Source organism: Meriones unguiculatus, chromosome 14, assembly GCF_030254825.1.
Source record: "Meriones unguiculatus strain TT.TT164.6M chromosome 14, Bangor_MerUng_6.1, whole genome shotgun sequence".
Lineage (NCBI taxonomy): Eukaryota > Metazoa > Chordata > Mammalia > Rodentia > Muridae > Meriones > Meriones unguiculatus.
The window spans coordinates 39,850,994-39,867,927 of NC_083361.1; the positions used below are offsets into that span (position 1 = coordinate 39,850,994).

Below are 16,934 nucleotides of genomic sequence, written 5' to 3' on the forward strand. Positions count from 1 at the left end.
GTGAGAAAGTACAATTGCTAGATCTAGAGTAATAGTCCTAATTTTATAGTTTATGTTAGGAATTAGCAGACATTTTCATTAAGCACAACTTAACAAGCACTGTGAACTGTGAGCACTGTCACAAATACTCAGACTCACCCCTGTGCTGTGAAATCAGCCTCAGGTTCTGTGTAACTGGGTCGGAACTTTGTGTTCCATGAGACTTTATTAGGCAGACACTAAATGTGGACTGGGCCATCAACTTGCTAACTGCTAGTTTATATTTTTTTTCAGTGACTATGTGTGGATTTCATGTAAATCCAACTTCTCAATTTAATAGTTTCAAAGACAATGACATGAGTGTGAATTGTGCAGTCTTGTGTGAGTAGATCAGTCTTTCAGTGGTTCAGTAATTAAATGTGTAATCCAAAATGTAAAACCTAATTTTTACACAGTATAATATGCTTAAAATTTTTTCTATCAGTGTGAATTTCCCTTCTTTAGAAAAATCCATAATTAATTTAAATATTGTAATTCCTATTAATTGTGCACGGCTGAACTTTCATTATAAAATTGCATGGAAACACTGAAGTTCTGAGCAGGAGAATGGGAATTCAGCTTTGATACCTCAGTGAAACTGGGGTCATCATCTTAGCTGGACATGAGTCAGGCTCTGGGAACAGCCCACAGACCCAAGCAAGGAAGATGGCTTGCTAATAATGGGCCCTATTCTCACTCACACTTGGTGTCCAGTGTGATTGTACTCTGTGAATAAGCCTTTATAATCACATTCTAGCTGAATTAATGAAGCCACCTTTGGCATTTCCATTATAAAAAAAAAAATGATTTTTTTTTCCTTACAGTTGCTCAGTAATTCAAAGCCAACAGGAACATTGTCATTGTTCTGAAACCTAATAGAAGCTAAGAGGGGCCTCATTGGCATTTTCACATAATTGATGAGATGTGAAATTGCTTTATTCTGCACTAACCCTGAAGGCTATCCACTTATTTCTATTCATTCTCTTAACTAGTAGGTGGGATTGAATCTCATGGCAAGAAATACAGTAATCTGTGAAAATAATTTATAGTTTTGCTTCACGCTGGTCTAAAGCATATGGCAAACTCATGTGGATTCTGAAGCTTAGACCTTCAATATCTGGGAAATAAAATATATTACTACAGAAATTAAGTTGATGGAGGTGGAGGATACAGCTGAGTGGCAAAGTGCTTGCCTGGTGTGTGTGTCCCTAGTGTCCATTTCTAGCATTGAAACAAGAGAGATGACATAATTATACAAAATTTATTGTGACATACTAGTTAGTAAAGGTGAAGGGAATCATAATATAAGACAATAAGCAAAGGACTTGTTGGAAGATACATAGGGTCTGTACGCATCAATGCTAGGCTATGAAAAACATCTAGTTCAATTCACCTGGTCACCTCTAGATTTATTCATTCTCTCTCACCTCTAGATTCATTCATTCATTCTCTCTCTTTTCCCCCCATGTGTATTTGTTTTGTATATCTCAGTCTCTCTCTATACACATATATGCACATACTTATAGAAGGTCTATGTTTTTATAAAATTAATGTCTATGCAAGTATCTGTGTGTGTTTCATCTCTTGATATCTTATAACAGTACTCTCTTATCATTTTATAGTAGACACAATACATACAATTCTGGTAAAATCTCCTTTTTATGATACAAAAGTAGCCAACATCTTCCTCCCACTCTGTAAGGAATATAGTGCTTTTAAGGCTTTCCACTTTGGCTTCCACTGAACTTACCCTACTGTCCATTTTTGTGGATGAAACAGATTAAGATCTCCTGGGCAGGTCCATTTGGCTTACAGATGTCTTTAACTGTGAGGCTACAGGATTCATGGTAGATGACAGATACGGTATGTGGTAAAAGCTGTGACAAGCAGAGGAGATGAGATGGATCTAACAGAATGAAAAGAAACATGCATTTAAAAACACATCTGCCCAATCTACTGGCCACAGGAGATAGGCAGGGTTTAATGAGGGTTTGGTCTTCATTAAGCGCAATATCAGTCAACACTGTGAAATAAGCAAAAAAGAAAGCAAAGTAGGCTGCATTAGAGAAAGCATACTGAGAGTTAAGCCAGAGTGAGACTTACTTGAGTTACCTGACTTGAGAATTAAAGGCATAAATTTCTCTCCTATGGGTCATCCGTATTAAATATACAGGTAAACAACTTACATAACTGGAGTATAAGATAAATGTTTAGTTTTTGACTGATAAAGATGGTGAGGATCCTGCAGAACAATCAAAGCTTGAAGGAGGGAGCCACCAAAGCTGTGGTGTAGTGGAAATATACAAATGATAGGAACAGGTTGAGGAATCAGAGATGTCTTCCCTGAAGGAATAACTCAATGAACAGAGACTTCTAAGAATTGAAGATTGAAATATTATAAAAGAATACTAGGCCTGTGATTTCAAGGAAGAGTGACTAAAGTCAGCAGAGAGATAACAAGATAAACACATAGACATGTACCCTGAATACCTTCCATACTCGGAGTTCCCAAGGATGGATAGCCTCAAGTGCACTCTTTTTAGCTTTTAGGTTTGGTTGTTACAGTGAAGATGGGCTTTAGTCCTTTAAATTATCTTCTATCTCTAAAATTTTGTTGTATAAATACTCAAAAAAGCAACCATAGGAAGATGATGAGAGATGACTCCATTGATCTTCCAGAGGATCCCAGCTGTTTCCACCACCAAAACAGGGAGGTTTATAATGACCTGTAGCTTTAGCTCTTCTTGCCTCCACAGGAATATCACCCAATTATTTTTTTAATAAAAGTAAATGTTTAACAAAAATAAGTGTAGCCATAAAAGGTAGCCACAGGTCTCACACTTCGGCTTCTCTGTCAATGGAGATGTGACACTAATTTGATGAACAGATAGTGGACGTGCTGCAAGAACACAGTCTTAATGTTCAGTGCCATTGGCCTTCAGTGCTTTATAACCAAGTGTTCAGCACTAGCATTCCTGAAACTTTAATGTGTCTGTAATTTGGTGAACTGCTTCATGGAGGAAAGTGACAACTGATCGTAAGCTCTTCAAGTGGCCGGAAGACTTCCTTGTGGAAGAAACTTCTCTTTGAAACTCTAGGACTTGGTTGGAGGCTTAGAGATGCTGCTGCACTGTTTGATCTTTGTAAGGCACTTTGTATGGGGATTTTAATCCAGCAGCATGGCTGCTATGGATAGGGGATGACATCCAAGACCAAGGTTTGTGTGGTCCAACTTGGATGCAGACATGCCTCACACCTTTAACCCCTCCGGCTGGAATACACACCTTTAATCCCTCTGTCAGAAATATAGACACACCCTCAGTACACACCTTTCATCTCAAACAATTACATCTAATGGAGGGACAGAAAGTGAGAAATCAGAGAAAGATTTGACAGAATAGGATATGCATAACTGCTGTGAGAACAGTACAGGAAAGAGAGGCTATTTAAGAGAGTGCAGGGGAAGTCAGAGGGGTTCTGGGAGTAGAGTTGAGGTGAGCCAATTGGCAATCAGTGGGGAGTCGGTTGAGAAGTGCAGTGGCAGTTCACTTCCTGGCTGTTCACGTCAGTTCAGTCAGTTCACTTAAGTGGAATTGAGTGCATTTGAGTCTAGTCAGTTGGGAGTCAATCCATTGAGTACATGGCAGTAGAGTTGAGTTGATGCAGAGGCAGCTGAAGCCAAAGAATAAGAAGGATCCAAAAGATTAGAACCCATTGCCAGAGTTAGTTTGAGGTCAAGAAGAGCAACTCAGTAAGAAGCTGAAAGAAACCAGTTAGAATCAGTCAGTTTGGAGAGGAGTTTGAGCCAGAACAGCTGAGTTCATCTAGCCATCCAGAATTCAGAAAGAACTAGAAGGGTGAGCTTATTCAGCAGTAAGCCTTCAAGATGCAAATTACATCAAGCGCATAAACCATTTACAGCCTGTAATGTCTCTGGACCTCAGTTATTTCTTCTCACATTCCTTAAGTATTGGGGCAGGTATAAAACTAGGCAGTACAGTTCAGCATGTTTTCTAGTGTTCTTGTAAACTAGAAAAATGCAGTCACATGCTTTTCTACTGAAATGAGCTTATTTTCTTATTCACTGTCATAGCACACAATATCAGGCTTTCATTATATTTCCACAAACACATACCACATAGTTTGTTCTTATTTCCTCTCATTTTCCTGCTGTTCCACTTTCCCCTTCCTGCTCATTCCCCCAGATACAACTACCACCATGTACTTCCCCTTCCATATGGAATGCATTTTTTGCCCACATTTAGGTTAGCTGCTTACATTAGCTGTAATTCTTATCCAGAACATTTTTTTTAATTCAAAGAACATAATTGATTCCCCCCCACACTTGGGTGTGCTTAGTAGTGTCTCTTGATTGGCTCTGCAGGCAAGCTCCAGTAAAGAAAGGCTATGCCTGCTTTGAACAAGGTGGGAGGTTGATAATATGGATTCAGAGTCTAAGAAGTGTATTGTGAACTCTATGATGTATTTACAAGGTTTGATTTTTATAGTGCATCTGTGCATACAGTTTCTAATCACAAAACGTCCTGACCTTACCTTTCAACAGGACGGGAAGATATTCTGCCGACGGACAGCTTGTGATTGTCAGAATCCAAATGTTGACCTTTTCTGCTGCCCAGAGTGTGACACCAGGGTCACGAGCCAATGCCTAGATCAAAGTGGACACAAGCTTTATCGAAGTGGAGACAACTGGACCCACAGCTGCCAGCAATGCCGATGTCTGGTATGTCCATTTCCTGAAGATCCTGGTGCCTTCACTGTAGAAAAGGTTATAAACGCATGTGCTTTGGGGCTGAAGTTACAAGTTGTATCTAGTACTACACAGAGAAGCATGGTCTATGCTTAACCAGAGGGGCATGTACTCTGCCTGGAGGTATTTACCTTGCATATTAAATGCTGCAAAATTATTTTTAAAAAAAGGGTGTGTTTATGAAACAGATTTAACCTGAGCGCAGTTTGTATACACCCATATACTTTAGAATGTCCAAAGCAGGAAAAATCCTGATAAACTAGCTTTCAGTGGTTTGAAAGGTGATGATTGTCTAGACAGATCCAAGCTTATTATTGCTTTTGATATAACCTGTACCACTGCTAATAGAAGAAACAATAGAAGCAACAGAGTTTGGGTGGGCAAGGCTGATAATACAATTCTATAAATGTCTCATGGGCAAAGCATTTCTGTTATTATTCTTTGTCTTAAATGCTCACAGGTTTATGGGTTCCAATTCAAATATTGGTAGGAAATGAGACAATGTATGTGAAAGATGACTACTGCACTCAATACATAGCAGGGACTTAGCTGAGTGCCACAGAAGACTATTAATATTGCAACTGCTGTGGGTGGTGTTTTATCCCTTGGAAATGTTGTTCAAACAGAACATCATATATTTGTTTTAAATATTAATGGAAAAACAGGTATATTCCTGGATTTTGGGAAGTTAAAAAAAACACACACACATGATTTCCAGATCTCATTCAGTGTGTGTCAGATTACTGTACAGACAATGATTTCTGGGGATGGGAAGATGTAAGGACATGGCACATTGGGAATTATGGTGCTCCATCTCTGAGCATTCTACCTGAGTCAGCTCATAAAGGAAGCTCTTAGCCTGGTGCTTAGTGTTTATTGAAATGAATTTTTCTCTCTCTGGTTATTATATGAAAACTGGCACCCAGAGAAATTGTTCTCTAAGTTTCCATAAATCCCCAGGTTGGCATGCAAGGAATTTCATCATGTATCCTTTACACTCCATCTTAATACTAAGACTGCAATGTAGATAAATTCAGTTCATGGCCAATTTTGTAAATTCTATTCCAGGGAAAAACACAACCAACACAACTGCAGATCTGGTTCCAGCGTCAGTCTGGAAAACTACATTTTTTACAGAAGCTGGTCATCAGATAGCTGAAATTACTGGCATTTGTCTTGCATGATGTTTTCATTCAAAGAGTTTCAAAAGCACATTTGAATGTCCAATCATTGGGATGTACATTTTCTGGATCACGGAAACTCTTGGGCATTAACTTAAAATTACTTTAGAATGAATATGGATCACATTTAATACTTATCAAGACTTTGCTTGTGTCAAACTCCAAGTGGTGTCATGTGAGCAAAACAGACATAGTAAAAATCCTACAAATCTCAGAATTTGGAAACATTGAATACTTACATGACAATCATCACAGCTGAAAGTATGTAATGTGATGACAGTGAAGCTGTATGGAGAGACTTAGCTGTTATAGATAGCTCAATTATTCCTGCAACTGGAAGGAGACAAAGGTAGAGGCTTGTGACTTGAAGACTTTAAAGTCATGAGGTGGTTTCTCTTGAGAATATTCAACCTAGCTCTGAACTTGACATCAGTTTCTCAGTTGATACAGCTGTTGAAATATTCTAATTCTGAAGAGCTAACTTTGGACCTTAAAAGAAGCAGGCATCCTTTATATACTACCCATATTTTATCATCTCTTTGCTTGTTTGTTCTATTAGCACCTATTGGACAAAACTCTGATTATCATCAGGGAGGAAAAACAGCCAATCAGAGCCCAAAAGCTCAACTTAATGTTGAGTTATAACAATTATACAGTATAACCTGATTATAAAAACAGTACACCATGATAAAAATAACTGCACACTGTGCTTGGAACACAACAAGCTGACTTAAGACTTATTGTGAACTCTAGATTAGGTAGTCAGCAAAACCATCCAGAGGAAGGTGATATCTTCATAGAAGCTATGTATGTAGAAGATGGGTCTTCATAGAGGAAGATAGATTATATGTATCATGGTGCAAGCGAGAAGCATTCAACAAGAGAGTAATAAGAACTGTAGCACTTTCTTTCTCCAAGGGATACTGGAAATATAAAACTGCATAAGACTGAGGGCCACTCATTTCATCTTTCTCTCCACAGGAAGGAGAGGCGGACTGCTGGCCTCTCACTTGCCCTGGTTTGAGCTGTGAATACACAGCCATTTTTGAAGGGGAGTGCTGTCCCCGCTGTGTCAATGACCCTTGCCTGGCTGATAATGTTGCCTATGACATCAGAAAGACTTGCCTGGACAGCTCCGGTGTTTCGAGGCTGAGTGGCTCAGTGTGGACAATGGCTGGATCTCCTTGTACAACCTGTAAATGCAAGGTAACCTGCTGTCCGAGGATGTATGAACCATACATAGATTCCTTCTGAAATCCCTGAGCACACATTGCATGGGGTGCATCTTCTCACAGGAGAACAGTGAGTGTAGACACATAACAGCTGGCTCCTGTATAAAAGCAGATTCCAAGTGGATATGTAATAATGTGAATTTGCCTTAAAACCACTGAATTTTAACATCTGACTGTGATTGCAATTATAGAGAATTCAAATTATTTTGACCCACAATATGGAAAAATAGAAGGAAACTAAAGAGGGATAGGGAAATAGAGAAGTTAGGAAGAGGGAGGGAAGAGGAGGGAAAAGAGAGAGCATAAAAATTCTTAGCTTGATCCTGGAAAATTACAGTAACTATCAGTGGTGTGGGCAGGAGAAAGACCTACATAGCTGTTTCTTTGTCTTATTTTACTTTGCCAAACATGTTCCTGAATCTCTAGTGGTGTTTGACTGTTATTATGTCTCTGTCTTTTTGGAGGATTTCCCATGAAGTACTTTCATGTGTCTTTCAGACTTGAAAGGTGGCCCTTCCTCTCTTCAGTGTTCCAAAATTTGTAATGGAAGTCAGCTTACACTGATGCTTAACCAAGCACAATCAAAATCTCAGCCAAAACATGACTTTCAGATATTAATGATTAATAATATTAGGGATGACAGTGTACTTGGTCCCATCAAAGCCTCCATCTCAGCCATCAGTGGAGGCTTTCCAGCTTGCCTTTTTAAAAATGGATTTATTAGTTAGATTTTTTCCTGTTTCCTAGAATGTACTATATTAAGATGAATCCCCAGTATAAAAATAATATCAAACATCCTAGAGCAAACAAGCCATAATTCCATCTGGAAGTGTACCCACCACAAACAGGGTGGCCAAAAGACAGGCACCTGGGTTGTCCATTTCTTTTCTTTTATTGAAATAAATTTTTTCATACAGTATATCCTGATTTTAGTTTTCCTCTTTCTACTCCTAGTATCTTCCAACCTCCTCTCCCTTCCAGATCTATTCCTTTAGAAAACAAACAAGAATCTAAAGGGTATAATTTTGAAAATAGAAAATGAATAAAATAAAAACAAATACCTTGGAATAGAACAAAACAAACAGAAGGAAAATAACCCCAGAAAATGCCCGAGAAACACAGATGTAAAGACTTATTTGTTCTCACATATAGGACTCCCATAAAAAAAATCACAAAACGAGAAGCCATAACATGTACAAAAAGAATTTGTAGGGTAAAAAAATTTAAAATAGGCTTCCTTTGAATAGGGGGTCTAGGTCCTCTCTGTGCATGGTCCTTAATTGGAGTATCAGCCTCTGCAGGCCCTCCTGGGCCCAGGTATTTTGGCTCTATTGTTCTCCTTGTAGAGCACCTGTCCCCTCCAGGTCCTTCCATCTCCTTCTTCTTCCATAAGGATTTTAGCACTCTGTCCAAAGTTTGACCAGTATCTCCTTTGATAACCTGGTGGATAGAGTCTTTCAGAGTTTCTCTGTGGAAGGCTCCTGTCCTATTCCCTGTCCTCTCTTCTGATATCTATCCCATTTGCCCTTCTGAATAAGGATTAAGCATTTTCTCTAGGGTCCTTGTTGTTTCCAAGTGGTTTCCCTGGTAAGGGGTTCAGGTGCTGTCTCTGACATGAACTCAATGGCTGGCTCTTTGATCACCTCCCCCTGGGGGGTATACTTCCAGGCCACAGAGGAGGAAGATGCAGAGACAGTCTTGATAAGACCTGATAAGCTAGGGTCAGATAAAAGGGGAAGAGGTCCTTCCTACCAGGGGACTGGGGAAAGGGCATAGTGGGAGAAGAAAGAGGGTGGGTGGGTTAGGGAGGAGACAAGACAGGGGGCTGCAAAGGGGATGCAAAGTGAATACATTGTAATACATAAATATATAAATAAAATTAAAATAAAGACTAAACTAAAAGAAAATTTTCAAAAAGAAACCAAAAACCTTGACATGACATTAGAATAGGAAAGGAGAAAGGCTGTTGAGTGCATTTTCTGTTGGTCATTTACTGCTGGGCATGGAGCATAACATACAGAATGATTATTTCTCTGGGGAGGTTCCCTTGGAGCAAACTAAATTTTTATTTGCGGGTGTTATCCATGCAGATGGTTTCTTTCCATTCTGTGCGGTCCCTGTGCCTGTTGCCTCAGTCTGTGTTAGTTCACATGTGTGTTGGTACTACTGTTTTGAAGTCCTTGTTTGTTTGGTGTTCTTTACCTCTTTACCTCCTCTGGCTGTTACATGTTTTCTGTCTCATCTTCTGCAAGGTTCTTTGATTCTGAAAGAGATTTGATGGAGCTATCCCTTTTAAGGCTGAGTGTTCTGAGTGATGGAAATCTTTCCATCTTCTGGTATCTTCTTCAATTTCTTTCCTTAGTGTCTTGAAGTTTTTGTCATACAAATCTTTCACTTGCCTGGTTAAAGTTACCAGAATATATTTTATGTTTTAATACTATTTTGAGGGGTGTAATTTCCCGGATTTCTTTCTCAGTCCATTTGTATAGAGAGAGGCTATGGCTTATTGAGAGTTAATTTTATATCCAGCTACTTTGCTAAAAGTGTTTATCAGCTGTAGGAATTTCCTGGTGGAACTTTTTGGGTCACTTATGTATTCTATCATATCTGCAAATAAAGATGAGTTGATGTCTTTTTTTTTTTTTTTTTTCTAATTTGTATCCCTTTGATCTCCTTCAGTTGTCTCATTGCTCTAGCTAACACTTCAAATACTGGGTTGAATAGGTATGGAGAAGGGCAGCCTTGTTTTGTTCCTTGTTTTAGTGGAATTGCTTTTTGTTTCTCTCCATTTAAGTTGATGTTGGATAACTGCTTGCTGTAAAGTTCCTTTTTTTATGTTGAGGTATGCCCCTTGAATCCCTAATTTTTCTCCTGCACTTTTATTATAAATGAATGCTAGACTTTGTCAAAGGCCTTTTCTGCATTTAATAAAATGATTATGCTATTTCACTTTAGTTTTTTTATTTGGTGGATTATACTTATTAATTTATGTATGTTGAACCAACCCTGTATCTCTAGGATGAATCTCATTTGATCATGATAGATGATCTTTTCTATGTGTTCTTGGATTTGGTTTGCAAGTATTTTATTTAGTGTTTTATGTCTACCTTCATAAGAAAATTGGCTGGTAATTCTTTCTTTGTTGGGTTCTTATGTGGTTTGGATATCAGGGTAATTGTGGCCTAATAAAAAATGTTGGCCAATGTTCCTTATGCTTCTATTTTGTGGAATAATTTGAAGAATATTGCTGTTAGCTCTTCTTTGAAATTCTGATAGATTTCTGATAGATTTCTGGGCTAAAACCATCTGGCCCTGGACCTCTTTCTTTCTTTCTTTCTTTCTTTCTTTCTTTCTTTCTTTCTTTCTTTTTCTTTCTTTCTTTTCTTTCTCTCTTTTTTTTCAATTATTGCCTCTATTTTACTAGGGGTTATATATCTGTTTAAATTGCTTATGTGATTTTAATTTTGCTTTGTTAGGTGGTATATATTGAAAAATTATACATTTCTTTTAGATTTTTTAATTTGGCATAGTACAGGTTATTAAAGTATGTCCTATGACTCTGGAGTCTTTAGTATATGTTGTTATGTCCTATACTGCATCTCAGATTTTGTTAATTTGAATCTTTTCTCTCTGCCTTTTAGTTAAGTTGGCTAAGGGCTTGTGAATCTTACTGATTTTCTCCGAGAACCAACTTTTTGTTTCATTGATATTTTTGTATTGTTTTGTTATTCTTTCTATTTTATTAATTTCAGCCCTGAGTTTGATTGTTTCTTGCCATCTACTCCTTTTGGTTGCAATTTCTTCTTTTGGTTCTAGAATTTACAGATATACTAGTACCACATCTTCATTTTTTCGGTAGGCACTTAGTGCTATAAAAACTTGACTCTTAGAACTGCCTTCATTATCTCTCCTTACTTTTTGGTATGTTATATTTTGTTTTTATTAAATTTTAAAATGTTCTAAATTTCTTTCTCAATTTCTGTCTTGACTCATCTTTTTCATTCAGTAATGAGTTGTTAGGTTTCCATCAGTTTGTAAGCTTTTCTTGTTGTTTGTTAATATCCAGCAGTTGTAGGCGACTATTAATATTTACTATTGTTTTATCTTCTTGTAAAGCTTGCTGCTAATCTTAAACAGCTGTAAAACCAAATCACCCCACAGAGACTGGGTTTTTAGTTAACCTAGAACACAATGCTGGGCAATATTTACTCCCTCCTAAACCACCAAGCCCTCAGTTTCCTAACATTTAGATTTCCCACATTATACTTGCTTTTTGTGAAATCTTAGGTCTGGTTCATGCTCCAAATCCTCCAAGCTCTCTCCTCCTTCTCTGCTCTCCCTCTGCTCTGCTCTCCTTCTCTCCTCTCCTCGAGCTCCTCCTCCTTCTGGCCCTTTCCTGTTCTCTAGCTCCTCCCCTCTTTCCTGTCCTCTGGCTCCTCCCATTGCACAACATTGTATCTAGTTGCTTTATTTGTGTCCTGTTTACACAAGAGTTGAGACAGGAACTCTTATAGGGAGTATCACAATGCAATATCCAGATTGAAACCAGAGAGTTGGGGGTGGGAAAATCAGCATTTGAATTAACAAGGGTAAGGCATATACATTTTAAAAGAACATTATACCAACATCCAGCTTTAATCCATGGTGGTCAGAGAGAATGCAGGGAATTATTTCAGTTTTCTTATATCTGCTGGGACTTGCTTTTTGTTCAAGTATGTAGTTAATTTTTGAGAAATTTCCACCAACTGCTGATCAGAAGGTTTTGTGTGCGTGCTTGGTTGAAACATCCTAAAATAGGTGTTGGGCCCATACAGTTTATAATGTCAGTTAGCTCCAACATTTCTCTTGTTAGTTTTTATGTGGATGACCTGTTAGTTGGTAAGAGTGGTGTCTTGAAGTCTCCCACTATCATAGTGTGTGAGGGATTCAAGCTGTAATAGTATCTCTTTTACAACCTTGGGTGTTCTTGTGTTTAGTGCCTGCTAAGAATTTCATGCCCTCTTGGATTTTTCCTTTGATGAGTATATAGTGTTCTTCCCCATCTCTTCTTATTGGTTTTCGTTTAAAATCTATTTTGTCAAATACTAATCTTGATATACTAGCTTACTTCTTTTTTTTAACTTTTATTAATTACACTTTATTCATTTTGTATCCCACCATAAGCCCCTCCCTCCTCCCCTCCCGGTCCCCCCCCCCCCCTTTCCCTATCAGTGGACTTGGGGAGGTCCTCCTCTCCTTCTTTCTGATCTTAGTCTATCAGTTCTCATCAGAAGTGGCTGCATTGTCAGGGTTCTATTCATGGAGATAACCTAGAACTAGCTTACTTCTTAAATCTACTTGCTTGGAATGTCATTTTCCATCCTTTTACCCTGAAGTGATATCCATCCTTGTTGTTAAGGTATGTTTCTTGGATAAAGCAGAGTGCTGGATCCTTTTCTCACATCCACTTTGTTAGTCTGTATATTTTTATTAGGGAATTGAGACCATTGATGTTGAGAGATATCAGTGAGCAGTGTTTGTTGATTCTTGCTATGTTGGTGGTGGTGGTACATGCATGTGTTGTCTGCCTATATGCGTGCAAATGTGTGCATGTGTATGTGCATGTGTGTGTGCCTGTATGCGTGCAAGTGTGTGTGCATGTGTGTATGTTTTGTTGTTTTGCTTCTCTTCTGAATTTCTACTTTAGTTTCTCTGAGGGTGGTTATAATCTTCAGGATGAAATTTTCCCTCCAATGCCTTCTGTAAGGCTGTATTTATAGACAGATACTGCATATATTTGATTTTATCTTGAATGTGTTTATCCTTTTACTCCTTGATTGAATAGTTTGCTGGGTTTAGTAGTCTGGGTTGGTGTCTGTGTCTCTTAAAGTTTAAAAAAGGTCATTGTTGCTTTTAGAGTTTCTATTGAGAAGTCAGGCGTTATTCTGATAGGTTTGCCTTTAAATGTCTTTTTCCCATGAAGCCTTTAAAATTCTTTCTTTGTTCTGTAAATTCAATTTTTAAAATATTACTACAAAAAAAATCTTTTCTGGTTAAGTCTATTTGGTTTTTTGTATGCTTCTTGTACCTTGGTTGGGAATCTAATTTTTTAGGAAAAAATTTTCAATGATTTTGTTGAGAATATTTTCTATGCCTTTAATTTGGGTCTCTTTTTAATGTTATTATAATTTATTACTATTATTGCTATTCATGTTGTTGTTATTATTATTCTTAGAGTTGGCCATTTCATAGAGTCCTAGATTTCCTGGTTGTTTTCTGCCTGCAGTTTTCTTTGATTTAACATTTTCTTTGACCAAGGTGTCCATTTCTTTTGTCTTCATTGCTTGAGATTCTCTCTTCGATCTCTTGCATTCTGTTGGTAAGGCTTGCTTCTGAAGTTCCTGATCAAGTTCCTAAATTTTTCTTTTCCATATTTTCCTCAGTTTGTGTTTTCTTTATTGATTCTATTTTCACTTTCAGGTCTAAAACTTTTATTTATTTCCTTCTACTGCTTGTATTTTCATGGATCTTTAATGGTTATATTAATTTCCTCCCTAAGACCTCTTTTCATTTCCTTGTTTTATGTTTCGGCATGTGGAGTTTTTCAGGGCATACTGCAGTAAAGTTGCCTTGCTCTAGTGGGGACATATTGTCCTCACTATAATTCATTTTATACAGATATTTATATGGATTTTTACGGATATAATATTATTCATTATTATACGGATATTTAGATATCTGGGTTTAGAATGGTTGTAAATCTAAGTGCTAGGCCTTGTCTTTGTTAGGTGTGTGTTTTGTTCCTTAGTTTATGTTGTCTTTCTGGTTCTTAGGAGGGTATGCAGCTGTGTGTGAACTGGTAGGGAATGATTCTGAGATAATGCCAAATGTGGCCATAGGAGGTTTGGGGCACAACATGCTTCTAGGTATGAGGTACTGACACTTAGGAATAGGGGTGGATGAGGGGATCTTCAGGAGAGAAGAAGGCAGGCTGTTCCACCAGGATCTGCCTAGTCCCTAGGAATGGGGTAGAGAATGAGGAACGGTCACAGCAGGTGTATAAACTTGGGGAGGGTCCTTGGGGGTTGAACTTGGAGGAAAGGAGAGTGAAGATCTGCAGCTCACTGCCTGCTTCACTGGCCCACCAGCCAGCAGGCTAGAGAGCTCCTAGGGAATGCCTTCTGCAGCTGGTGACTGAGACCAAAGGACTAGTTGGGAGGAAGGTTAGAAGAGAAGATTTAACTGAAATTTCCCTAGAAGATGCTGGAGATAGGGGCTTCGAGGAAGGGGGGACCACAGCGGGTGGTCGGTTACAGACTTGGGGATGAAACTGGGTGGCTGGAATTGGAGAAGAGAAGAAACAGTGAACATATGCAGGTGGCCGACAGGTTCTCAGGGATTGCCTGCTGGAACTGGGAGCTGGAACAAAGTATGAGTGGGAAGGAAGATTGGGGGAGAAGGTCTGCATGATCTCCTTATATGGGGACAGACAAGAAAGGGAGACTGCAGCAAGTGGTTTGGCACAGAGCTAGAGATGAAAGGGGATTGGATTTGGATTTGGAAAGGAGGGAAAAGTGGAGATCTACAGTTAGCCCACCAAAATTTCCCAGCAGGTGTGGCTGCTGGATTAACAGAGAACACCTGCTGGAGTTGAGGACTTAGAGAATAGGATAAGTATAAAGGAAGAAAGGTTGGATCTATTTAAGATGGGGCAGAGAACATCCAATTTCTTTTTTTTTAAAGTAATTCTTTTCTTTTTTTAATTTTTATTAGTTTATTTACTTTGTATCCCTGCTGTAACCCCCCCATCCCCTCCCAAACCTACCTCCCTCCCTCTTCTTCTCCTATGCTTCTCCTCCAATCCTCTGATAGGGGAGCTACTCCTTCCTCCCCTTCCATCTGACCCTAGTCTATCAGGTCTCATCAGGACTGGCTATTTTCCTCTGTGGACTGGTAATGCTGCTTCCCCCTCAGGTGGAGGTGATCAAAGAGCCAGCCACTGAGTTCATGTCAGAGATGGTCCCTGGTTCTATTATTGGAGAACCCTCTTGGATACTGAGCTGCCATGGGCTACTTCTGTGCAGGAGTCCTAAATTATCTCCATGCATAGTCCTTGTTTAGGAGAGCAACAGAACCAAAAATCTGGGCACAAGGATCTTTTCTGAGACAAATTTCTTTTTAATGTCATATTTGAGATTCATTAAAGGGAATTATAAAAGCATATTTATATATAATTGATGAAATTGAATTTTAATAAAGTTTCCTAAATTTATTCACCTAAGTGCTCACTCCCCCTCCCTATCCTTAATGAGGTGAGTGTCATATTTAACCATAATGTATGTATGTATGTATGTGAAATCTAGTTTGGATTTGCTTTCAGTCTTACTGATACTTTCAATTAGTTTTGAAATGGGAAATTGTTTCCTTTGAGACATTTATATTTGTGAAGTGCTTTTGAGAAAGAAGGTTAATAAATAAGTTCTGAATTGCTTGGGTGTTAGAGTGTATCCAGAGCATAGTTTGAATGCAGAAAGGACATTCTGCTTTGTTAGCAAACTTGAGCCAAGGGTCATCTAGAAGGTCATCCCATCGTTTCTTCCTTTTCAAAACTAAACATCCTCATCCCATTTTTGAAATGTATTCTCTGCTCAGCTGTTTTGAACATAGATTGCAAACTGCCCATCAGTATATATTCTGTTTCAGTATCTGACATTTATGTTCTTTTTGCACAGAATGGGAGAGTCTGCTGCTCTGTGGATCTGGAGTGTCTAGAGAATAACTGAAGTGTTTTCAATGGACTCATCACAGGAAAAAAATGGACAAAATGACCATCCAACCCAAGGAAGAGGAGGGACTGATTTTTTTTTTTTTTAAACCACAGTCAATTACCAAAGTCTCCATCTGAGGAAGGTGTTTGGGCAACCTTTGCCATTTTGCTCATCCTTGCTGACCTAGTCTAGATGCCTGCAGTGCCGTGCATTTCAGTTGATGGTTGTTGAGTCTCAGTGTTGTAAATCATATTCCCCTCGTCAGCTCATCTGAGGATACATTTAAAGGTTCCCATGATAAATGTTAATGTATTTTTTGTTTATTTTTGTGTACTAACATAATAGAGACTTGGCACCATTTATTTATTTATTTATTTTTGATTTTTGGATCAAATTCTAAAAAATAAAGTTGCCTGTTGTGACTTCTGCCTCATACACTGCACACAGTATGAAGGTTCCCATGGGACGTGTTGATGAAGATTTGTAGCATCTGTCCACAGCATCCTTCCATATCAAACTGTTGAATACAGATGCCCACTCACTCAGCTGAAAACTGCTTAGGGCAGGTACAATACACTGAAGGGGAAAGGATACCAGACATCATTAAACATCATTTCAAAAAGTACTATCTCCTCCCTGTTGCAAAAATAAATGAAGTGACACATATACTCATAATTTCTAAGCAGTGATCTTAAAAGCCCTTCTTATCACTAGAAGCCAACTTATTGCTTTACATAGTACCTAAAACCAGCAATGCACTTTGTTAATAAAGTTAATGGAATAACACAAGCTCCTCTCTATTATATAAACATGGATTAAGGAATATGCTTAGCATTTTTTTTTTGGTAGGGCTATTTGATTTACAGCCTGTGCACTTGACAGTCAAGGTTTCTGATTTCTTTCCAGTGATGTTCTATTAATGACATTGCTACTATGGACGAAGGGGGAAAGCCTTTTAGAAAACCTGTTTGCATGGGTTGGTGACTTT

The 16,934-nt window shown here is 38.4% G+C and overlaps 1 protein-coding gene across 3 annotated transcripts in view; it reads left to right on the top strand.

Annotated features, from left to right (window-relative positions):
• The window catches only part of Nell1 (neural EGFL like 1), a 951,197-nt gene extending 934,829 nt beyond the window's left edge, over positions 1-16,368 (top strand). For all 3 annotated transcript variants that reach the window (XM_060367221.1, XM_060367220.1, XM_060367223.1), the window contains 3 exons: positions 4,583-4,759; positions 6,949-7,173; positions 15,911-16,368. In XM_060367221.1, coding sequence (XP_060223204.1) covers positions 4,583-4,759; positions 6,949-7,173; positions 15,911-15,961 — 453 coding nt within the window. In that variant the 3' untranslated portion in view covers positions 15,962-16,368. The remainder of the gene's footprint in view (positions 1-4,582; positions 4,760-6,948; positions 7,174-15,910) is intronic.
• Positions 16,369-16,934: the final 566 nt, after the last annotated feature.